Raw genomic sequence first — 9,711 nt, forward strand, 5'->3', positions numbered from 1 at the left:
AATGGAGTTTTTTTTTTTTTTTTTTTTTTAACATTTATTTTGTATTTATTGAATTGCTGGGACTAACAGGCACCGAGGCCACGCTTCTTTAAGAAAGACAAAGTAGAAACACAACAATTAATTTTCCAAACAAGGATTAACAAAAACCCATTTCCATAAATTTCGTCTTTAAAAAAAAAAAATCCTATCTGTGAGCCATCCAGTGTACAAGCCAATGCACGCAGTCCAGAGTAAATAAGTTGAATAAATGGAATAAATTTAATAAAGGATTAATAAATGGATTATAATGAATTCATTATAAGAAAATGAAATCATAAAAATGCTCACCGTCTTCATTGTGTTGGCTATCAGCGGATCTGCTGGACGATCCGAGTCCCATCGCTCCTGCTCACAGAAACATGAGGAGTGCTGGAAGAACAGAAAAAACCCACACACACTCACACACACACACACACACACACACACACACACACAGAGAGAGAGAGAGAGAGAGAGATGATGATGAGAGCCAGATGCTCCTCCCACACACACAGACACACACACCTAGCAATTCAGGAGGATTTCCACCAATCCTTAGCATCCCTAGTATCCCTCTTTGAGACGACTCTTTAAGGAATCATTTCAAGTCATTTCTGAAAAACTGTTAGTATTGTTGTTGTCATTGTTTATATCATAATGCAACTGTGACCATAGTTGGTTTATTAGAGATGTGAATATATGAATAAATGGGTAAAGGTACAGAAATCTTCTTCATATTCTTCCTTAATAAAACTAAAAACAAATATTCACAAATGCTTACTGTATTTGAAAACTGCTTTTCCCTTTATTTACACAGACTTAATAACAAACATAATGCAAAGTATCATAGAGTAAGAGTAAGGTTTCATTGACCAGAAAGTCAACAACTGTGGCAATTTAAGCAATGAGTCGTTTGGGAGTCAAAAGAGTCGTCTCGTATTGGTGAATTGAGCCGAGTGATCCGACTAGCTAAAAAAATAAAGAACAGGAAATTTCACAAAATACACAAAGTGAAACATGAAAATACTCGGGATTATAACAGCCAAACAGTAATTAATCTGATGGAGGTGGAGGGTGTTCTGATGATAAGAATACATATTCTTTTCAGTGAGTCAGATCATTTGGCTCAGCTCACTATAACAATCCGAATCTTTCGACTCCCAAACGGCTCACTGCCATTTTTTTCTAGACCTGACAAAGTTCGCAATATTTGATCAGTGATTATCCGTCTTTGTCTCACTATACCTAGTGTTATTTAATGAAATGTTACTTTACCTTATAATTAATTGAACCTCATGACTTTTTTTGCACTACATATGCGAGTTCACCAGAAGAGTCGACTCAAAGAACCGAGTTTTAATCTGTCGGTGAAATCATCTTGCTTTGATATGCATTATTTTAATAATTAGAAGGAAACTATAACATATTACATAAAAGCTTGTAGATCGATAAAGTGATAAAAAAAAATTAGCTAATGGTAATAAGGAAAAAATGGTAAAAGTATACCGGTGGATTGTGGCTAAAAAACGCCATATTTAAGTTGTTCCCATTTTAATTAATTAATTAATTAATTAATTAATTAATTACTGTATAATAACTGCACGTATATACTTCTACACGGACAGGTTGTGTGTGTTACTCCATAATGAAGCCTCAGGTATGAGTTAATTAGACATAAAACTCACATAAACATAATATTTGTATTATATTCGGACCTGCGACAGTTGTGGCGGGTTGCCAGATTTAAATACAGATCCCCTTCTAATTGCAGTTAAAATCCTGCGCAATTCATTATAAAATCAGACAGGGTTGCCAGGTTGTGGAAAATGTGTGACAAAATTAGGTGCCTGTGTATCTTTAAAAATGTATTTTAGGAATAAAACACAGTGTTTGTGCCTTATGGTAAAACACTGAGAGACAGAGTGGTGCTATAACAGCACCACCCAAGTGATTTTTTGCTCTTATACCTCAGCAATTTTCCAACTTTTACAATTTTTTCTATTTATTAAAGAACATGTCATACTATGTATCCATTTATAGTTACATGAGTGCTACAGAAAGTTAGTTTTACGAGTGTTCTCACTTTCGTTACAGCAGCTATAAACAGTCGTTCCTTCACCAGCCCTCTCTTCATTCTCTCTCGAAGTTAATAAGACAAAAATTCTCAGCTTGTCATGTGACCAAGAAACCAGAAAAAGAAGCATAAACTCCTCTTCCATGACGATGTCTGAAAACTTCAAGTTACAGTTTTACCTCCGACTGTTACAAAGCGCTGACACTGGAGACTCCTTCCATGAATGTTAAATAAACAGATTTCTCCTTACAGAATGCTTCACCATATTGATTACACAAGCAATTTGTTTATCAGCGGAGTGTCCGACGTACATGTCCCTGTGAATAAGCTGTTACTGTAGAAACAATAACCTATTAGAATGAGTGCATTAATATAAATAAACCTATGATTTGAAGTACAGCTGGAACTACTGGAGCTGCTGTTATAGAAAATTGATCGACACCTTCCGACCAATCAGAATCCAGAATTCACCAGCATTGTGGTATAATTAGTCATAATTTATATTGACCCATATTCATGTTGACATTCTGGCAATGTATGACTGAATAGGACGCAAAGCGACCACAAAAATAATTGTCACCTGGGTTATTTCTCTTTTATTTGGGAATTTAGGAAAGTTACAGGTTTTATAATGCAGTGAGTGCCGTTTAAAACATTTGTCTAGGTATAATCTAATCTGATCCAATATGGCAACCTTGAGACTGCACACTGTAACTAAATTACATCTGATGTGAATTAAATACAGCTCATAGTGATAAGTACGGCCTGGCTGTAAGGTGATTTAATTCCAATCTGGCAACACTGTGCGCATCGGAGTACGTGATTGCCCCATAAACTCAACACATCAGCTCGTGCAACCTTTAATCGGACATTTAATTCGCAGTGCATTAATTATTATTACCATCAGTTAATTAGGCTGCTTCGGATATTTATATAATTGACAATAAATAGAAACAAATGTGCAAAATAAATAATATGATCAAATCTGTAATAAAAGACTCAAAGTTTTTTCCTTTTCTGCATAAAGTCAGAACTTGTTTTATTGTGCAGGTAAGACCGACTCGATTTATAACTTACACCAGATTAGTCATAAATTATTTTTAGAGAAGGTGTAAATGTCACAGCGGTGTAAAACTCATCAGTGTTTATTGGGTGAGAAGCTCAGTCCAGAGAGGAAGCAGGTTTAAATAAAGTGTCTCAATGAAAGCCGCAGTGCTGAAGCTGAGGACAGTCAATGACAGAGCCGAGATCATTCCTAAACACAATTAAACCCGAGAAACCTCACACATCACACAACTCACCTCGGATTTCAGAGATGATGATGATGGTGATGATGGAGGAGGTGGAAGAGGAGAAAAGATGCTGAGAAGAAAGATGAAATGCTCCTCAGTGACTCCTCGGATTTTACCAAGTGTTCGTACAAAAAATAAAAATGCTCAGGGTTGCCAGATTGGAGCGACTGTAAGCATTACAACACACTAACCTGCATACCAATACTGTTTTTATTTTTATTTTTTGAGAGCGAGCGAGCGAGAGAGCCAGAGAGAGAGAGAGAGAGAGAGAGAGAGCTTCCCCACATAAAAAGGAAAACTCGAGGGACCCTGATGCATTTAATTTACGCTCTAAGACTTAATTCAAAACTGCAGAAGTTAATTCAATTATGTGGGTCTTTATTTAACACTTAATTTTTAATTCAACATGGGAATTTGCTCATCCAGTTTAAGAATGTAACTAAACCGGGATGTTCGCTTATTAGAGGGACGTGGACATTATTTTCAATAGGAATATTATAACTGAGAGGGTCTAATGTATTTGTTTACGTATTTATTCAGCTAGAAGAGTGCATAAATATCTTATGCACAACATTTGACCGTTTTTGTTACATTTTGATTATGAAAGAACGTCTGTGGAACCTAATAAAACTGTCATGTTGAAATAAATGACTTTCTTCTGTCTGGACTGTTTGGTCTTAAGGGTGCACAAACTTTTGCACAGAACTGATTGCATGCCACATTGTAAGAATGAGCTCTAGATGGTACTTCCCTAAAACTTTATGTATTTTCACTATATATGTATATAAACTATATGCATAGACATTTTAGACTATATTCCACTGTACAGAGGAATGATATTAGTTTAAGTTTTTACTCTGTTTGCTCACTATGGCGTGAATTGTACACTGAGAGATCACTGCTTTCACAACACACACGCTTGTACTGTAAGTGTGCGTTTCTAAATTGCATGGCTTGAAGGTCATAGAAACTGCCCGGTGGAAAATTTGCTTACAGCCGACGGCTCTGGAACGAATCCCCTCCAGAATTCATCCATCTTACATGAGCGAGATCATCGTTCAGATGCAGAACCTTAATCTTCAAGCCAGATCGCCATTAGAGACTTGGCAACTGCTGCTTACTCAATCAGATTAGATGTGTCGTGCTCACACAGCTCTTTTCCGGCTTTACCTGCATTTGCAAACAGCTTACTTTTTCGAAATTGCTCCTGACGCTGCTTTTGTTTGTACTCTCACCGTCTATAGCAGTCTATAGAAAATATTTTCGGTTTAACAGTCTAGTAATTGTGTTGAATAAATGACTTCTATGTATATACAGTACAGTATTTTCTCATTAGAGGCTTCTTGCCACAAGTATCTGTCTATCGTCAATGTCACGTGTGTGTGTGTGTGTGTGTGTGTGCATTAAGCGAGGAGTGGGTATCCTGCTCAGGGTGACGGTGGATCCGAAGACTATCCCAGGAACACTGAGTGTGAGGCGGGATAACTCTCTGAATTTGATTCCAGTACATCACTACACACACTCACACACTTATTCACACATAGAGAGCAATTTAGTCGCTAATCCAACTAGCGGCATGTTTGGGTTTTTTTTAGATGAAACCAGAAAACCCTGAGGAAACCCACATGGACACGGGGAGAACAAATATTAGAAACTCTGCACAGACAGTAACCTGAGCTCAGGAGCAAACCAGGAACCCTTGAGCTGTGAGATGACTACGCGACCAACTGTACCTCTCTGAAACCATGTATTTATTCTGAGTCCGAGTTAGGTCTCTGCACATGTTCTCCCCATGTCTTTGTTGGGTTCTTCTGGGTTCTCCAGTTTCCTCCAAAATACAGTAGGCATCATGTCCAGTGTTCCTGAGATAGGCTCAGGAACCAGGATGGCCCTGATGTCAGTGTTTAGGAGAACTGCGTGGTTTTGACCCTACTTTGTTAAAACGTTAAACTATTATAATCTACACAGGTTGCAGTGGTTTACATGGTCATGGAGTTTAATACAGGATTTAGGAGGGACGGACTTTGAGTGTGCGTGGGTGTGTGCGGGGAGGTGTAATATCTTAGTTAACTCTTTTTTTTATTTGTTGTAACTATCTAAATAAACCTTGAAGAGCTCTTCTTAGTTATTTTTTAGTTCGGTCCCTTTTTAGATAAATCTGACCTTTTGTTCCAGCACTCATACAAACCAGCGCTAGTTTCTATTCTTTTCACTTACAGGTTCCTCAAGCATTTTGTTTCTTCATGTCCTTGTCTGCTGGAATATTTCCTTCTGCCAAGCTTTGCTTTTCCTTGAGAGAGTCTTAATCTACAAGTTTTAAATTCCCCTGCCTAATGGTCTGCAGAGATGTTTTTGTATTTCAGACAGCAGGAACCTGTGAGTGTTCAGTGCCATCTAGTGATGATCCTCCACATAAATACACACACTGTGGTTCATCTCAACACATGCTGGGGAAGGAAAACTGACTTAGCTTTATAGAAAAGTCACCTGAACTTCACATGTGAATGATCACATGAATCATACATGTGGGTTTCAGACACTTCACTTGATTCAGGAGTACCATCAGTCTGAAAACCCTGTTGGGGAGGTGAGTAGGGAGGTTGGGGGTGTCTTTTTTAATAATACATCAATTCTGTGCTAATTCGAGTGCTTAGTGAAGAGCTAGGTCTTTAGTCTACAGCAGTGGTCACCAACCTTCTTCGTTGAGATCTACCTTCCTGCAAGTTTCATCTCCAAATAAAGTCTCACACACCTGTTTTAGTTGATAAAGAAGTTCTTAAGGCAAGGATTAGATGGTTATGTGGGCACAATTATGGTTGGTGCAAAAGTCAGGAAGATAGATCTCCAGGAACAGGGTTGGTGACCACTGGTCTACAGCCAGGGGAAGTTCATTTACCAGGACAGAGAAGATCCTTGATGCTTCCTTGTATTTTCAGAGATGGTGGGTCCAACTGAACGGAGCGTGGTGCAGTGTGGGGTGTAATAAATGCTTTAAGGTAGGTGGTCGCAGGTCTGTTTTTGGCTTTATGGGTGAGCATCAGTGTTTTAAATCTCATGCAGAAGCTACAGGAAGTCCATGAAGAGAGAGTAGCAATGGGATGGTGTGGAGCGTAGAGGTAGACCTGCCAGGAGCGACATGCGGTAGTCCGGTCTTGAAATTATAAGGAACTGAACAAGCACCCGAACAGCCTCTGTGGATAGAAATGGACGAATCTTTCTGATGTTGAAAAGGAGAAACCTGCATGAGCGAGTCAGTTTATCATTGTGAGGCGAGAAGGACGGTTGGTTGACCAGAACTACCTGGAGGTTGCTTGCAGTGGCAAGATCTTGACATGGAGATACAGGACCAGGGATGTACAGCAGAGCAGCTCAGACATCCATGATGAGATATCTGTCAAACATGCTGAGATCTGAGCAGAAATATGAGTGTCTGAGGGAGGAAAGGAGAGGTTCAGCATAGCAGTGGTATGAAAACCAATTTGAAGATATGACATTGAGTATAGAGGGAGAACAAAAGAGGACCAAGCTCTGAGCCTTGTGGAACACCAATGGAATGTCTTTGGAAGAGATGAAGGAGAGGAGGTCTTGTGAGATGATACAGCGGGAAGGTGGCTGGAGTGCTGGACAAGATAACCTACAGGATCGATTCTATGGAAAGAAGAGAAAAATGTGACAATGAAAGAAGAACGGAAGCGTGATCGTGATGTTGTAGGAAGTGGAGTAGACCAGGTATAATGAAGGATTGGCAGATTTTGCTTCTCGTATTCTCATCAAAGTCATCAGCAATCAGGAGGAGGGTGAAGGAGGAGGTGGAGTTTTAAGAAGTTGTGGAGCTTCTACATGTTAATTTTCCACACATAGAGCACGTGATTTAATTTTCACGTGATTATATATTGTTCATACGATGTGACGTGCATTTATTGGAGTTCACATGTGCACATTATAGGGCATGACATGGTGAAATGGACCTTCACATGATCACGTAGTATTATTGTTATGAAAATCTTATGTGAAGTGTATGTTATTTTTGTGTAAGAGGTTAAGAGAGATTACACACACACACACACACACATTCCTTCTTTTGTTGAATGCTGCATTCCTACAGGTTTTAGTCATGTTTGTTTAGAAATGGATATCACCTCAGAGAATGCATCATCTGTTAGTTTTGGATCTCGGAGGCGATTTTTGAGGTTTTTGTTGGCAAATGGAGCCGATTTTGGAAGTGCTGAGATAAACTAAATTAAATTCAAATGTGACATCATGACGTGTGAATGTGAGATGTGAGGAATGTGTAAAGCGCAACACATCACTGAAGTTCTACTGATTACATAATCATATCCTGAGGAACTGTAGTTATGCTGATGCGCCAGAGCCATATCTCCCTGTGGTTCTTGCCTGGTGTCCCACTGAAGATAAGCAGGGTTGAGCCTGGCCAGTACCTGGATAGGAGACCTACTGGGGAAAAGTAAGGTTGTTGCTGGAAGAGGTATTAGTGAGGTCAGCAGGGGGTGCTCACCCTGTGGTCTGTGTGGGGTCTAATGCCCCAGTATGGTGACGGGGACACTATGCTGTAAAAACATCAATGTCTTTTAGATGAAACGTTAAACCGAGGTCCTGACTCTCTGCGGTCATTAAAAATCCCAGGACACTTATGGTAAAGAGTAGGGGTATAACCCCGGTGTCCTACCCAAATCCCCGCATTGGCCCTTCACTATCGCCCCCTAATAATCTCCATCTCTGAACTGGCTACATCACTCTCTCCTCTCCACTAATAGCTGGTGTTTGGTAGGAGTTCTGGCATACACGTTTATCTAAAAAGATAGTTCTACTTATTTTCACTTACTTACTTACATTTTATTTCTAACAGTCTGACTCTTCAATATATGTATATTTAGTATTATATAATTGAGGGTCATTTAATATTGTATATTTAATGCATTTAATGTGATGTTTTTAAAATTTTCTGCTACTATTTAAAAGCATTTTTCTAAAATAAATATTTCAAAAATATTTCTGAAAAATTGTGGGTCCCCCGCTTACGTCTGATGACCACAAGGTGGCGATATTGTGCAAGGTGTTCTCCAGCACCAATACATTCATCACAACTTCATAAAGTTTCGTTTGTGTTTTTAAATTTAGTTTATTCCTGATTTTAATAGGATGTTAAGGTTTACTTAATTCTCACCAAACACGAACCGTTTAAATGATTGATGATCTCTAAATGAAAAATCATCATTTCATATAACCAGAAATGAGAATTTGTTTTTTGAAAGAGTCTGAAACCTTCCATAAACATCCAGAGGTGTAAAACATCCTGAATTATTTTTCACAAAGTGGTTGTAGAACTGAGGTTTTCAAAATAGGTTCCTGTTCAAGGATCTTCAGAGGTTCATGATGTAAGCATATATCCCTCGGATCTGTAATATTATTGGCATTTTATCAATGAAGTGATGATGGTGGAGATATTACCAACTATTATTTTTTATATAATTAATATTTAGTTATTAAACACAAGCGCAAATCTAGAACATTCAAGGGTTCTTCAGTAGTCTTTCTACGGCAACCATAGTTCTCAAAGCTGGTCTGTGAAGTTGAAGTCCTGGAGGCCTTTTAAAAACATCTTTTATTACAGGGATGGAAATCACAACCGTAAAAACTTTTTTTTCTGTTTAAAAGTAGAATCAGTTTCAATCTAGAACCCTTTCAGCAAGCTAAGAACCCGTTATTATACAAAGAACCCATCGAAGAACCCAAGTTCTAACCATGATTACTCAATTTAAGTCACACTGTTATGTTTCTCATAGGACGTTCATTACCTGATCTAATCATTAATCAATTAAAATATAAAAAATGCCAACTTTGATCCAATAAATCCAGGAGAAGTGTTGTATATGATGTGCAGCGTGTAGCTGGTTTTGAGTTCTGCATGTGTAAGGTTTATCAAAAAATGAAAGAAAAAATATACAGACAAAATGCTAAAGAAGTCATCCTGAGGCGCACGCGACCGTCCACTAACTTTTCGCGCCCACCTGTAAAAAGACTGAAGCTCACGCTGTAGAACTCTCCACAACTCCGGCACGCGGCCCCGCCCATTCTCTCCAAGCCACGCCCCCTATGTTTTGTACGAAGCGCCAAGCGTTAGCATGGGATTTGTAGTTTTATTCACGTTTTTAAAAAACAAACGTGTGATGCTCTTTTTAAAAAAACGTGAATAAAACTACAAATCCCATGCTAACGCTGGGAGCTTCGCACTAAATATAGGGGGCGTGGCTTGGAGAGAATGGGCGGGGCGGCGTGCCGGAGTTGTGGAGAGTTCTACAGCGTGAG

General features: G+C 38.8%; 1 protein-coding gene across 1 annotated transcript in view; it reads right to left on the reverse strand.

The window, feature by feature from the left end:
• stk32a (serine/threonine kinase 32A) overlaps positions 1-445 on the reverse strand; it is a 29,314-nt gene extending 28,869 nt beyond the window's left edge. The window contains exon 1 of the mRNA XM_053649617.1: positions 328-445. Coding sequence (XP_053505592.1) covers positions 328-379 — 52 coding nt within the window. The 5' untranslated portion in view covers positions 380-445. The remainder of the gene's footprint in view (positions 1-327) is intronic.
• Between the last annotated feature and the right edge of the window lie 9,266 nt (positions 446-9,711).

This window comes from Ictalurus furcatus, chromosome 18, assembly GCF_023375685.1.
Source record: "Ictalurus furcatus strain D&B chromosome 18, Billie_1.0, whole genome shotgun sequence".
Taxonomy (NCBI): Eukaryota; Metazoa; Chordata; class Actinopteri; order Siluriformes; family Ictaluridae; genus Ictalurus; species Ictalurus furcatus.